The 16,375-nt window shown below is 39.2% G+C and overlaps 1 protein-coding gene across 1 annotated transcript in view; it reads right to left on the bottom strand.

Moving 5' to 3' along the window:
• RB1 (RB transcriptional corepressor 1) overlaps positions 1-16,375 on the bottom strand; it is an 86,182-nt gene that overhangs the window by 69,603 nt on the left and 204 nt on the right. Inside the window, exons 2-7 of the mRNA XM_076363867.1 lie at positions 16,075-16,192; positions 6,570-6,682; positions 4,449-4,583; positions 2,537-2,575; positions 1,809-1,876; positions 164-274 (exon numbers count right to left, since the gene is read on the bottom strand). Coding sequence (XP_076219982.1) covers positions 164-274; positions 1,809-1,876; positions 2,537-2,575; positions 4,449-4,583; positions 6,570-6,682; positions 16,075-16,192 — 584 coding nt within the window. The remainder of the gene's footprint in view (positions 1-163; positions 275-1,808; positions 1,877-2,536; positions 2,576-4,448; positions 4,584-6,569; positions 6,683-16,074; positions 16,193-16,375) is intronic.

Raw genomic sequence — 16,375 nt, 5'->3', positions numbered from 1 at the left:
ATTTAATTCAAGTTCACTATCATCTAAATTGAACTAAAACATCAAAAAATCCATTTCAATAAGCTTAAGAAGTTTTTCTATATTAATTATGTTAGCATTACTCTTAATAGAAATTTAACCAATTTACTTTCTACTTTAGTGAACAAAAAACTAAAATCCTTACTGTATGGTTCCTTGAGCATAGCAGGAGGTGACAGTTTGATAAAATAATCTAAGACACACAGCAACAACTGGAAAGAAATCACCAAGTCATCTTCCACTTGCAACACTTTACCTGCAAACGTTTAAAAAGGTAGAGAAAGCCTCTGTGAGATGTTTGACTTAATTTTAAAAGTAATTTTGAAAAAATAAAGATTTGGAAGGTCATTTAATAAAAACTACAATTAGAATTCAGAAAGCATCATACAGGATGCCAGTGTTCTTTAAAGGCTATTGATTTTAAAACTCACAGTTCTTAAGAGGTTTGTTGCTTTAGAGATAGCATACATATAAATAAATTTACTGTGCATAAAATTCCTACCTCTCAGTGCTCCTTCCTTATTTCTTTTTCATTTTACAGTGCAGTAACTGTGTAGACTATTTTACCTACGTGTACCTCTTATTTCTGTGCAATTCTTCCTCACTTTCTTTTCTGTGGTCTTACGCAAGCTTTGTCAAAGCTGCTAAGTATTCAGAAAGCAGGAGTTGCTAGTATATAGTGAAGAGAAATTCAAAACATGCTCACACACTGTATGCTTAGTCTGTCAGATTCATATGAAAAGACTTAAAAGTCACACAAATATTAGCATGAAGAGCTAATTCAAAAACTACATTATTCTAGCTGTTCCCAAATTATGATTCATATGCCAGAGAAGATCTACAGGGCCATTCCAAGATGGCGTGCATCACCACGAAACATTTGGAAAGCCAATAGCGATTCAGAACAGCTACAGACAACTACTTGTGCTCTATTTACACGTGCAATTTTTGTATTTATTTTCTATCAAAATTAGCAAGCATCACCCAGGCGCTCCTGTGACTTCATCTACTTGCTGCTAAATTTTAGCTTTCCTTATTCTCAATGAAAAGGCAGGCTAGAAAAACTCTGTGGGTTTTGCTTTATGCTTATGCTTAGAGAATCCTAGTGAAAAAGCTCCACGAAGCTCAGCTGATCCAAGACCGATTTCGACGGCAGAGATGTGTACACTTCGTTGATAACACAGACCTGGAGTAAGCAGCAATTAAGATGCATGATTCATTCCTTTTTGTAGGAATAGTACAATGAGACGGGACTCCATGGACTACTATAATTGTTTCATTACTCAGCTTTAACTGGAACTTCAGCCTTTTCAAGGAAGAATTGTAGTACATATAACTTCAGGGACTTCTCTTATAGTGATATCTTACTATTATTAAATTTTATTTATTTGTATATTTATATATATTTATAATATATATAAGCCTATTTAAAAAATTCTGCCAGTCTTTTCAGGTAATCATCCATTATTAAAATATTGGCAGATTATAAAGCACATCAGAATAAACTCAAATACAGAATACCAACCTTCAAAGTACAAAAAAAAAATCTTATAAAGCTTGAAAAAATATATTTATATACATAGGAAGTAACAGAAGTTAAAAGAATAGCCAAATTGTATAGAAAGAAATATTACTGAGTAGTTATAAAAGCCACACAACAAAAACATTCTGGGCCTGTACTACGGACATTTGTAATAAGGATGCCAGACTCATACCGGACACGTAAAACAAACCCATAAACTCACTTCAACAATATTCATTAAAATAACTGTCTTTTAATCAAAACTCACCTTTTGCCAGCAAAAAAGTAATCCAGTAATTTTTTAGGACTAATACAGAACTGAGTTCAGCAGAAATCCTGTAGAGACACAAAAATAAAGCCTTCGCATTAACAGCTCTGTAATAATTTAAACTATAATGTCTGAAAACACGCTTCAGTCTATGGAACAATTTAAGACAACATGCAACATTTCCCATATAGTTAATTTTATTAGTGATCTCATTGCATTCCCTACGTAATTATGACTACACATTTGAAGAACTTAAGTCTCTGTAAAGCCATTCAAGAATCAGGAAGTATCTGTATCACCCTTGGAAAAGAAAGTGAATGTGGATAATTCACTTAACTGTTACGAGCTGTTTTCTCTCTTGTGCCTTTGACTAATGCCCTATTCTCCAGTCACAGCATGAACGCAAGCTCATTTGGGAGTTGCTAAGGCATCTTTTCATCCATTCATTTGTTGCTATGATTAGGAAGCTCACTCTCCAAATGTTCGTTTCCACCATGCCGAGACACCCGCCCATTGGGTGGCGATCCTTCATGGAGGAAGTGATCAAATATATATATATCACTTCTGCAGCTTTCATCATCTCTCACTGAAATTCAAAGTCCCCACTAAATCTAAATTAAACACATGACATAGTATGACTTAGGTCAATCTTAATGGGTTAAAAAATAAAATCCTGACACATTTTTCATCTTATCTTGACAAACACAATTTAGGAAAGTCAAACTTACTCACTACTAGGTTGTTCCAGATAAATAAGGCCACAAGTCCTAGAAAATAAATTATTATATTTAAACACTTTTCTAAAAGCAAACTGTGTAATATCTTTTACTTCAATGTAGTAAAAAAATATGTCAGTTCACAAAACATTATTCTAACTTTAAAAAAATGCCAACTCTTGAAGAACAGATTAACAACAGACCAACTAAAGCCCTGCCAGAGCTGAAATAATGCTATTGGCTTGCATGCTTATGTCAAAGCTTGCATAGCAGAACAATTTTAATTTGGTATAATAAAATTTGTTATTGTTTTCTTCCGGAAAGACAGGATTTGTATGTACATTGTTACTCAGTGGCTTGTAAAACACACCAAAGTATACACTACAGCTGCACAGAACACTCTATAAAAGGGCATTTTAAAACCTTTACTCTTTCTGCAGTGTCACTGCAAGCCTTGCAGTATAATGTTTCTTCCTAATTATTCTAGGTACATGTCATTTCAGTAAGTTCAGCTTATTCAAAAAGAAAATGGGAAAAACGCAAATTTCAAATCCTTCTGTTTGAAAAAACTGTTACTGCAATTCAAGTTTTGAAAAAGTAAGCAAGTGAAGAAGAGTTAGAGGAGGGACAAAGACCAAAACATGCCTGTGTAAATCTGCAATGACACTTTTATAGCCCAGAAAAGGCTTGTAATGGGTAAAAACAAATTATTTACAACTTTCATAGAACTTTATAGCTTTAAGGCAACAATAAACTTTACAAAAATGTTGTGATAGACACATTATCCAAGCTAATGGTAAGCGTGATTGATTGGACTTTGAAAAGACAAATAAAACTTATATCACATTTGTGTCTTGATTCTATAAACTACCAAGGGGTGACCTGCTAACCCCTTTCAAGGATCATTTAAGGGATATTTGAGAGCCTTTTGTGGTTTGGGAGGAAAAAGTTACAGTGACTCGAACTCCTGTAAGTGAAAAATACCACAGCGCTCTGAAGCAACGGGATCAAGTAATGCGAGGATCGTGGAATGATGCTTCAATGTTTAATAACATGAAACAGTTTTCTACTGGTATATGCTATAGAGAATTCCACAGACTGATTAATAATTGCCTCAGAGGATACCAGATCTTGCCAATACACATCTATGCTAGCACACATTAGCCTGTAAAAGGATCTAAAGCCTTTATCATCTCTGTCTTCACATTAAAGCATAGAGTGCAGCAACTTACCACCTTGGAGTAACAGCAACTCAAAAAAAGCATCCATTTGAGAATCTCCTGATTTTCAAGTTACACACAGAAAGCTCTTAGCACTCTGCCGTAAGCACATTCAGTTTATTCTGTGCAAAGAGAATTCCCCTCGATTTTCATTGTATGGTCAGCTAAACCACTTGGGAAGGTTTACCTTGCTTACAAGTGAGAACAGCTAACAGAGCAGGCTCTGCAACACCCTCAGATGCTGGAACAAACAGCCGTCAGTTCCAGATCTGGGAGAGAGACACTATCTTATTTGTGCTTTTTTTCTTTCCAGAACTCCCTAGAAAGAAACTCTTGGATCAGGATTTGCAGAGGGGTGGGCAGGTAGAAATGGAAAGCCCCTTAAATAAAAAAAGTATTAGGCAGTAAACCAATCCTTATATTTGTAAAAAGCTTAACAAAGGGACTAGCAACCAGTTGTCATGCTGCCCTTCTATTGTTTGTTCTGCAACAAGGGGATTGCTTAACAAAGCATTGTAATAGTTATGGAGTAAAATGTAAGATGTGTTTATTAATGCATGTAAACAGTTCCATTTCACTGTTCTGTAAATACTAGCACACAGAGTTTAAATGGGCTCTTCTAATACACAGTTTGAAAAATCTAAATACTTAAATGTTGACAGCCATAAATCATTCATAATTTTGAAATTAAAAATATATACTACCTTTCAAACTTGTGGTACAGTGCAAGTAATACATCATATTTCTTTTTCAGCCTTGATACAGTGCTATCAACTTTAGTGCTTACAGTATCCATGTTAACATCCACCTCTTTCAGAAACTGAAAAAATGTGCATACACTGAAAAAAAGGAAAAAAGATGCCAGATTATCTGAGAATGACCATTCTGCAATAACTCTTTAAAAACCCCACCAAAGCTCATTGCCTTACTTCACCTGACTCCAGCATGTTCTTATTACAACTAGCAGTGACTGAGAACCTTGCTTTGGAAAACACTACTTGCTTACCTTGAGCCCCATATACCACCTTTAAATTTTCCAGATGTAGGAAAACTGTTCAACTAGGTAGCACAGGCCTCTCGCGATATGGGCTCTACTACAGAAAGAGAATTTTCTTGGCTAGCACAGATATTATCTTTGGAAGTCAGAATTTGCTAACTAGACACATCTTTCTTCCTTGCTCTGCCAGTAAAACCACAAATATCCAACACAGACATCTTAACTCTTCTGTTCTAGCTAAAAGTTCTACTTCAGAAACGTTCTTACTACTCTAAGAACATGAACCTTGGCTCCATCCATGCTAAAGAGAGACCTAGGAATGAAAACTGAGATGAATGCATTGAATTATATGGTATTCCAAGTCTTTCAACAGACACTGGGGGCAAGGACAGCCTCACCCTTTGGAAATACTATTACACAGGGGACCAAAGTTTTCCCTACTCATCCATGTAATATTATGGCCATCAAGAAAGCATTTTGTTGTTTTGTTCATAACCAAAATGAGCAGATTACTAAAAATTAAGGAGGAGGAAGCTATCAAGTATATTCAACTATTTCAACTATATCAAGTATATTTTGATCCTTTATCAGAATATTGGATTCTGAGAGATTTTTCTGATCTTTGTCAGATTAAAAAACAGAATATAAAAACAGTCAGAAGTTCATTTGGGAATTCTTATACCTTGGAATGAAAAATCTTTCCAATATATCTGTGTGGCTCTAGAGGATAAGATGGTAGAAGTCTCTGCCAGATTGACCATATAGCTGACAAAAAGCCCATGGCTAACATGCAACTGAGTATTGCTAAAATAAAAATCGGCAGAGTAATAGCTTACTCTTTGAAACCCCAAGCTAAAAAAGTCTCTTTCAGTTTGCAGCACAAGTTGGTCTGTACTCAGGTGGAACATGCTGAACATCACTGCACAAATGCAATTAGATTTCATCCACATGGTTCCAATTCAGTCAAGACTGAAGAGATTAAGTCAAAACACGGGACCTGACCGCTGCTCTGGGGGACAATGCAAGGTAGGAGCGGCATGGAGAAGTCCAATTATAACTGATGACTTCCAAGAAAAGGATATTTAACCCCAAGCCTGGGGTTACCACCACAACGTGCCCGGTGTTCTGCCCTAGAGCATCTGAAGGCTCTGCTCCTGCACATGCTTTCAACACACAGCACCGTTACTAGGCAGACGGCACTGGAATCCTTTCCTTAGATGAATCTAACACAAGGGTATGCCTATTGCTGTTGCCACTTAAATTTACCTTAAAAGCAGATATTGTCCTATAATCTTAATTTCTGTATTATGAACTTAGTGAATATACAATATAACAGTAACAATCCCCTAGCAAAAAGCATGTACAAAACTACAAAATTTAGACTGGCATTAAAATGTTTGAAAAAGAGCGGCATGCTGGCAAACTATCTGAAGAGTAACTTTTTTTTCCACTTCTTGATTTAGCCTAAGCCTAATGTTGGAAAAAAGGTTTTATAGTAAATCTTGATACAGGGAACGGAAAATATTTTAAGTGTAGTTTAGACCAAGTTAAATTGATGAAGACTTTAGGTTGAACAAGAAAAAGAATCAGCTGTGTGATACAATCAAAGCCAATCACAGTTGAATCAAAGACGTATCATTGCTCCCTCAACTAAAATAGTTGACACCTAGTTTACCAAAATGTTCAAAATTCCCATAAGGAACCTTCACTTTAAAATCAACTAGCCTGATACGCACAAAGATTCACAATGCTTTAAAAACATTCTCTTTATAAAAATGTTGACTAGTTAATTGTTGAAATCTAAATTCACACACTTAAATTCACTTACCTTATGCTTATACTTTTCAGAAGCTCTGTGAAAGTGAATGTCATTTCATCCAGATCAATTGCTACAATAAAGATACAGACTCCCCATGTTTCCTTTTTCTTTTTGTTATAAGCCTTTTAGAAAAAGAGAAAATCGGTTTTATTATGCAGTAAAAGAGGGTAATATATGGAAAGTATTAATTTGTCCAAACTAGATTAGAAATGGTAAAACAAAACACCGTCAAGCAAATATTTGACTATGATAGCCAATTATTTGGTAACTGAGAACCACTACAAGTTTTACATTACAGATGAAAGACCAGGCACTTCAACTGTTATTCCTAGAATACAAGATCAATTTTACCCATACAATTCAGCAAAGCTTCAAAACAGCTTTCGTTCCATGGAATGTTTATGCAAAGCAGAAACCATAATTATTATTTTTTTCAAAGTTACTATATTTAACCACAACAAGACACTGAAGGTTAAGGAATTGGGAGACAAGCCATAAGAAAGAAATATAAAATCATTAAAAGGACAGGCAATAAATACTCACGAACTTTATTCTCCAGCTAGGTCTCAACCACTTATCACAGCTGAACCACAAACCCACCTCTTTGTTTAGTAAAGCATGATCGTAACGAGCACGTTCAGGCATTTTCCTACCACACATCTACACTTCAGGTCTGTCTTCTGCTGCTTAGAAGTAAGGTACAAGCCGATCATCCTTCACCAAAGAAAAGCCATCCCACAATGACAGACGTGCCATCCACATGGAGTTCACTCCTGATGGTTCACAAGCCAGTCACTTGGAGCATCAGCCGGGCATCCATTACGATTCCAGTAACCTTCCACCAAAACAGCATCTCAGTGGAAAACCTCTAAAGAGGGATGTTTTGTAGAAGCATGGAGGGAAAAACCTAAGCAGGTATACCACAGGTTTTGGGAAAAAAGCTATTTTGAAGACAGAACTAGGCATGGGTGCAGCCCTGCAAGACTCCTAAAACAGCAAACTCGTAAAATACTCTTTGGACATTTGGCATCCTTACAAATAAATCTCCAACGCCACCCAGGCCCACAGCCACTTCAGCAAAGGAGCAGAGTTTGAGCGTGTCTCTCAGCAGCTCTAGGTCGGATGTGACATCTGTTAGAGGACGCAGGTGAAACAGACCCCTGGGAGCTAGTGAGCTGAAATACTGAACTCCTGCTCTTCTACGCTGCTTAGTTTTAGCCCACTCCCTGGCCTACTTTCTTATCCTTTCCCCGATCACTCCACCTAGCTGCCTCCCAGACAACACCAATGCAAGACACAGGGGCCAGTTCACTCTAGAAAATACTCCCAAAAGGCAAGAGGAATAAGACTGCACCAGACCTGGCTCCCTCCATCTTATGGGGTCTTCCAAAACTACCCTGAAAAAGGCTCTGCATCCTCAGCACCCACTCATGTCCTCGCTTACTCAGCAGTGTAACCATGACAAATAGCTTGCCATGCCCATAAATGATACAACAACAGTTTCACTAACGCTGCCAATAATGATATACATTTTTTTTGCAATTGCTCTGCTTCTTTCTTGGGACCAGTCTTTATACATCCATGAAGACTGGCTGGGGCCTCCTCCAAAGAATGAGAAGTTTCATTGGTTTGTACAATTGATAACAGTTATAGTACAGGCTTGAATGCTAAAGTAACCAGCCACCTTCAACAACGTGGTAACTGTCCATTATTTAAGTTACTACTTTCTTCCTGCATTCCTATTTGAGCACTTCTATGAATCGTGACACCTTGTACAACAGAAAATTATTTTGAAAGAAGCTATTAACAGACTGAGATGCATTTGATGATACATAAAGGAATGGATATTAATATCAAACAGTCACTGTCTCTTTGTTTATTGGAAACCCTCACTTTTTAGATATTTTATGTACCATCGTATACCACCAGCAACCTAAAGATGAGGCAAAAAAATTGCTCTCGAGGGGTTTTGCACAGAAGAAAGGCTTTGCTAAGAGACGCGCTCCCACCGCCTCAGCCAGTCTCGGCAATCCTTTGCTGACATGTACAACAAGCTACCAGGCACATAAGAACAAAAAATGTCCTGTAGGATGGGAATGTCTATTTTCCTGCATTAATATGTCTGTGAGGCATTGTAAAAAATCTTGAAGGTTAAGGCTAGCTAGTGACCTACCAAGAAGAAGGATAACTACTCACTTACCGAGGACACCACTGCCACTGGGGTCAGTTGACCTTGTTTAATAAAGAAATTCCCCTCACTTCATGCTCCTGCAAACTCAGACCATGACACTGTTCTGTAAATGTAACATCTCGTAGGGCAGGAGGACTGAATGCTAGGAGGTGGTGAAATTGTTCCTAGTTTGCTGCCTATCCAAACAAGCCTAGCTCTCCTAGGCAGCTTAGCTCTACCCTGGGAGGATGAATGCTTGATGGCTATGGCAATGGTTTGTTTGGTAAGAGTGAGGTCTGGTTTTGCAAGAACAATCTTTAAACTCCTTATCCAGTATGGTTTGGGCTAATAACTCATTTATTTCTACCATTAAACAAGACGGCAGTCTCAGAGGCAGCCTGTCAATCCACTAGATTCAAACCATTATGGTGAGTCAAACTCTAGTATCAGGACTACCCCCTTATCCGCTCCTGGTGTTACAGGATACTTTGGGCACCTCCTCCTCAACCAGACAGATGTTGGATGACTGCTGGCCTAACAAAAAACATTACACAGAACCCAAGATAAACTAATAAGATTATGATTGTGTTCTAGTAGCAAAGAAAAGGTTAGCAGCTCTTGAGTGTGCCCACCTCTTAACATCAGCTGCGTGAGGGAGGAGGGGAAAGCATGCAAGAACACCAGACTGGTCCTATCCCACCAGCTGCTGCTGGTTAAAACACCCAGAGACGCAGGTAAACTGCAGTTTCCTCAGAAAATAAGACTATCTGCACATACCCATGCATGAAGATTTTAGTGATTTTAATACATAAAATATAAACATCATGAGGTAGGAGAAGGGGAGAAGACATAAGGAGAGGTCTTCCTGGCAAGTCAGACTCCTGAGTATTCTCCTCTTCATACCCCTTCCCTCCCAAAGCTCACAGACATTTTTCAAGTCCTTTCCTACACAAATGAGTTAAAGCTGACTGCAGAACAACAATGCAGCAGCATCACTCCGTTCGACTATTTTGCCAGTGTCGTAACTCCAGGGGAGCCAATCCTATGACACAAATTAACAGTTTGTTTACAGCCAAAGCCAGACAATTCATCCCAGATGGACTTGAGGGCATGGGAATGGACGCAAGACAAATTCACAGCCAGAAATTCATTTCTGAGGGTTTTCTTCTTGACCACAGTCTGACTCAAGATCTTCGTTGATACAGTACCACTACAGAAAACAGGCAGGACAACGGCTCAGCATTTGTCCTTGGCTGTCAGTTCCAATGACTTCCAGTGACCTTATTTCAACTCATCCTGAATCAAAGCCTACCAATCACTAACTCAAAGATTATTTAGCATCTAGTAGTCTACATAGGTTTTTTTTATTTAGGATTCTGGGGAACCAATGCTATGACTTTGGGCAAGGTAGGTCAGTTCTGTTGAATCAATATAGTTTTCTGTAGGAAAAGATCTAAAACTCTTACAAACTCTTTCAAAATACTTATTTCTCATTCTGGACTTAACTATTGCTACTATTTAATCTATTTTTAGCAAATCAACAGCTTGCCTAAATCTAGTGAAAACAACCTGGAGGAGTCATAGGCTTAAAATGCTCATCAAACTGAACTATTGTGAAATGGGATTCTCGCCTCTCTTCTTTCCAGATAGTGTTGCAAGGTGTTAAAGGCACTAACAGAAATAACTTCTGTTCTCTACCTCAAGAGGTTCTCCAGTGCTAAACCAGTCACAAGGAGGAGATGGTCACAGGAAGTCTCAGTTCTAGTTTGGAGTTAGAGATGTTTATTATTCTGCCAACGCTGGTAACAGTTTTGATGACAGCCTACAAAAGTGATCCAGGAATAGAAACTTCAAATGATGTTGTGTAAAAGAAGGTCAAGAGAAATGTACATGAGAAATATGCAAACGGAGATGGGTATTTGAATCAAATGGCATATAGGATGTCACACTGCAAATACCAAAAACCTAATTTTTGAAGGGGAAGATGTGGAACTTGTTGGCTTACCAAAACCCCAGCCACCACGTCCTAATCAATATAGAGAACTAGCTAGATGGTACAAGAAACATTCACAGATATGTTTAAGATTACAGGTGGGGAAGGTGGCAGGGAAAAAGAATCAAGAAGCATTCACAATAGAAAACTGATCAGAATTAAGACTTGTAGGAAAAATTTCCTAGAAAAAAAAATTCTGAAAGGGAATACTGTACCCACTGTCTGCATAGAAGTTCTGTGTAAAGACAGTTAGATCCCCCATTTTTCAGCAATAACGATTTTAAATTTTCTATTGAACATTGTCTGGAATGGAAGATTACTATTAGTTCTCAACAGATTAAATCAAACTCAAACATAATACTAGCTAAAAGTAATGGAAGTCAATGGAAAGTACTGAACTGATGAAAATAGTTCTTCTGGTATGAAAACTTCCCATTACATTTTTCTTGCATGTAGCAAGACTGGAAGGGTCATCGGTCTTTCCCCAGGATGGGCAGATGATGAGTAAAAAAAAGAAACTGTATGCCAGTTAGCTATGCTTTTAAAGTGCAAGGGCACAACACATACATGCAATGCATCTGCTACTAAGGCACTGAATTATCACCAGCAAGAGGCCAAGGTGGTAATTTATGTTTGCTTCGGGACTTTCAGTAGCTCTGTTTTTTGTTTAATAACAGAGGATCCTAAAACATCTGTAATTTTGCTCATCCACTCAAAGCTTCAGTGGATTCAGGTTCAGTTTAGCTGCAGTTCTATAAATAAGAGACAAAGCTCTAGACAGAAAAGACTTCATTAGCTCATATGTGTTTCATGCTTTTGCCAAAAGCAAGAAGCCTCTGCGTGCCTTTTAGCATGAGGATGAGGTGGTTTACCAACTACAATGTTTTCTTTTTCATAAGAAACTACAACCAAAGGAACTGATTTAATTTAAATGTGAAATTTTATGGATTGGGAACATTCGACCTGCTGACCGCTAACTTTTTGGTCTATATAGAGCAACCTTGCTACATTTAAGAACTCATTATTTCATTCCTCCACTTAAGCTACAGTTCATCTTTTAAGTTTTCTTCACTAAGAACATAGTTCAACTCTTGTGCGAATCAAGTGCTCTGCAGTATCTGCATACCAGTGTAAGTCACCAGTTGGAGATAATTTCGGAAGGTAAGATGAGCAATTAGAAACAAGGAAAGATGACAGAAACATCTTCAGATGCTAGAGACTTTCTGGGGGAAAAAAAATAAGGCAGCAATAATACATTCTCATGTCCATGGGGTACAGAATAATCACCACTGGCTTGAATTATAACACAGAAACAGATTAGTGTAGTACTTGGGGGGGAAAAAAGCATGGGCAAAGAAAGTTAAACTAGGAAGGACTAACTATGCAGACTGCAGATCTTTCATCATCAGAATTTTTTAATAGTGGGCTAGACAGACACTTGATAAAAATGACTCAGGAATTCATGAGTCTGAACCGCTGAGCAGCAGCAGGAGAACAGTGGGCCACATTTCCCAGACAGTGCTATGAAGAGCAAACAAAAAATAAAGCTGTCACCCACGCACCACATACTACAGCAAGTTGGGCTAATGAGGTTGAAGCACACCAGACCCTATGCCTCAAGGTTCTTGGCAGACTCCAATTTCTATCGATTTCCTAAACCACTTCAATTTTCTTTGCAGAAGTTTGGTTCCAATTTAGTCATCATGTCATCTGTTCCTCACGTTGGTTCTTTCCAATATACTAAGCAACAATTCACTCAAGTTTCTTTTTCCTGCTTACATCACCCAATATTCTACTTCAGATTCTCATTTTGTTGTTCTTTACCAAAACAAACAGTAGCAGAACATAACAAATGCCCTGAACTTTTTCCTAGCAGGATTAATATGCCTTCCTGGACCTCTCCTAGTCTTTCTTACACCAACAATCACATGCTGCTCACCAAAGTACATTAGTAAGTCCACTAAATCTATTTACTCCATCTAGAGTTTACAGGCACTATTGATTCATAATACAGATTTCAGGACAGTTACAAAAAAATTAAGAGTACAAGAGAAGCAAGCATCAGAGCCAATTTTTAAACCAACAACTGCCAGTCTGTAAGAGTTTTGAAATTAAGACAGTAAAAACTATAACTCTAAACCAAACATTTTGTTTACCTAGGCAGCTTGGTTTGGTAACTGAGAGAAATGATAGAAAGAACAAAAGTCTTTGTATGACACTAATGCAAAAGCTCTTATTTATATATACACTTCCATGTTTACAATAAACTTGTACGGGAGTTCACCAGATATAAAAAGAATTTTAAAATAAAACATCTTTCTGGTCATGCATCAGGTACCTTCCTTCACACCGTACACCAACAGGGCTGATTCAGTATGACATTTCTGGAAGCAGCATTTGGGGTTTTGTCTCAGAGATTTCAAGTTATGCTTTTATTGTAGAAGAGTGTAATTAAACTCTGGCTGTCATAGAGGAAAACTTTACCACCACATTTAACAGAGAGCTATAGTGGTTTGAACAATCTCTCTCTGCAGGTCTAGTTTTTCCAACTACAAGTCAGCCTCAATTTTCCAGAAAGATCATGTAACCATCTCTCTCCTGTCACCTTCCTCCTCCACACCTCTGACAAGGATTCAGCTGTTTCAAGGATTCAAGGCCCAGCTGTGATAGGGTGCAGCTGTATATCCTTTACTCAAATTGCCGCGGAAACAGATAAGTTGAGAGCACTGTAAGAAAAGCTGCAGTGCAGAGCTATACCAGAGAAGAAAGGTGAAATTTCAGAGAGAAGTAGGATCATTAGTAGCTCAAAGATTCAAAACAAAAAATATCAGTGTGGAAAGGTGTGACATTCTGAAGGAAAAAAAGCAGCGAATCAGACAGTTTTGGTGGTGCCAGTGGCTTCAGCGGGTAACAGCACAGAGGATTCATTCCAGGGAGCAGCAGATACCAACCTTTCTCCTCCTGACTGATGCCTGCCTGGCCAGCAAAGACTCTTTAGGTGTCTCACTGAAGTGCAGGCACACTTAGGCTGATAGGTCACTACATCCTAGTAATCTTTTGTGTGCATGTGCCAAGAATAATTGCTTTATACTTTTAAGCTGCATATACCTTGTTTGCAGAGTCTCTTTGCACATGATTACACATACCCTAAGTGACCCAAAAAGGACAGTACTAATAGATGTTTTCACTTTAAGTCACTAAATATTCATCGAGCAAGGATACAGCGGGTGTTCAGACTAGGTCCAAGCCCACATTTGCACCTTGAATCTCTGCCAGTTACCACAGCACCTTACGTCTGGACCACGCCGCTTCCTAGCTAGCACTACAAGTCCCCTCCACATCCTCAGAGGTTTGGCAGGCACAATTCTGAGATCAACCACAAAGAACAAGGCCAGCGTGCCAGGGAAAGTAAGGTTGCAGGTCTTTATGCTCTGTAAATGGCTTGAGAGTGAGATCATTGGATGCTACCTCTGTTTCCATCAATGGTCTGATGATTCAACCTTCCTCAAGTCAAACCAACTACAGGGTTAAACAGAAGTGTTCTAGTAGGTATTTGCCTCAACTGGTGTCCTGCTATTTCCTTTTTGCTCGAGAACAGAAAGCCACTACATAAGCACTTTCTGTTCAGTTGAGAATTGAACAGGTTAGCACTGAACCACATTGATCAAAACACAGGCAGCTGGTGCTTGCAGGACAAACCTTGGACAGCCCCTCTAACACGTTACCTTTACCACAGGGGAGAAAGGAGTGGGCATTTAAATACAGCCTCCTCCTGAATCCCTGCAACCTGAACCAGTCAGCCTGAGAAGCCCTGCTCCCCATGATAACAGCTTGACTCGGAAAGAGAAGCAGCAATCAGCCAGGCTGTTAATTTGCTTGACTTCACACTCAAATGAAGCCTGCGCTGGTCTCAGCTAGAAGAAGCAACTCCAGTGCCTGCCAGGTCCCCGTGGAGGCACACGCTTGCCAGCTTCCTCACTTCAACACCTTGCTGATACATCAGAAAGTTTGAGGAAGAGGCCTTGGACTGAACCACAATGTAATGTAGACTTTTTCCTATACATTGAAAGGCTCTTAGCATAGGCCTTAATTGCAAGGCAATAAATATTAGCTGTATGTCATAATGAAGATCTAGTCATTGCCCTCTTCTGAATAGGTAAAGGAGGTCATCTTCAGCTGCTGAAAAGAAGGGTTGCAAATGCCCTGTGTCTTATCTGGCCACTGCTAGGTAATGATCAGTGAAAAGAAAATTTCACCTGTAGGTGAAATTTGCAGAATTATACTCAAACCTGCCTTGTTTTTGTCACTCAGTAGACCTGACCACTCCTGTTTAAGTTCATATAAAGGAGCTCAACTATGCTTTTAAGTAAATATTCCCTGGGAACATCCAGGGCCGGAAATTGTATCTGTTACTAAAAGACCTGTACACAGTCTCCCTCCCATGCTGTTACTGTATTGTGAAACTCAAATGCATCAAGAGCTAGTATACCCATCCTGTGGTTTAAAAACCACAGACAACAAGGTATTACTAGTGACAGCACAGCTGTGGCAGGTCAGCTCAAGTCACAGAAGAAAAAGCAGAAGTCACAACAAATACATGGATGCTAGCCCACACAGTGGGAATAATACCCCAGAGCTAAGTATTTTGCATCTAATTCAGGTCTGTATAACAAAGCTTCAATCATGATTTAATTGTATTGTAGCTGTTCTCTGAGTCAGCTTGTTGAGACAGCAGTAATACACTGAGAAGAAGGGGAAAAAAATAATCAGGAAAGGGCATAACATTTTAATCTGTTTACACATGCCCAATGACTAACTTTGAACGGAAATACCTCAACGATAAGTACATACAGATTAACATTAGGCAGTAGAAAAAGAGTTTAACATACAAACATCCCTTTCTCTGCAACAGTCTTCTCCAGACCCTTTCTGCAGCCTCATAAAGAAGGATGGAGCGGGAAGAGATAGAGGTCATCTCATTGTGTGTTTCTGTGTATAAAGCTGACTCGGACATATTTGAAATAACTTGCGGTTTGAAGAATTAGCTGATCACATGGTGTTGTTTTCTACTGTCATTTATTAGTAATCTAAAAGAATTTTTGAGTCCATACCTTTATTGGAAAACAGTAACAAAAAAAGGGAGATATATAGAAACCAGTTTATACAGACACGCACATGGCAACATCCAACTTCAGTCCAACTGCACTTGGAAAAAAACAAAGTCATACCACACAAGCCCGGGCCGCAAGACACTTGGCCCCCAGGCCAGCAAAGTTACAGTTCAATATTTCAACCCGGGCACAGGGCAGACACCACAACAGAGGTTTGAGGTACGAGCAGCGGGTACTCACTAGAGCTCCATCCACGGCCGATAAGCTCTCATACGTCTTCCACGCTTTCTCCCTCACGCTCTCCGACACTTTCAGGGCATCACAGAGGACAACGAAGTCAGCTTCGCCGATTTCGAGCCTAGGGAAAGCGGAAGACTTCACTAGCGGGGGCTCCGCGCAGCACACCGGCTACGTACCGGACCACGGAGCTACGAGGGAACGCCAGCTGCCGAAGGGCGCCCCGTGGTGACGCCGCCCCGCCCCGCAGAAGGGCCCGGGAAGAGGCACAACCCGGACCCCCGGGCGCAGAGAGCCCCGGCAG

The sequence above is a fragment of the Aptenodytes patagonicus genome, chromosome 1 (assembly GCF_965638725.1).
Source record: "Aptenodytes patagonicus chromosome 1, bAptPat1.pri.cur, whole genome shotgun sequence".
Lineage (NCBI taxonomy): Eukaryota > Metazoa > Chordata > Aves > Sphenisciformes > Spheniscidae > Aptenodytes > Aptenodytes patagonicus.
This window is presented reverse-complemented; position numbering and strand designations above follow the sequence as displayed.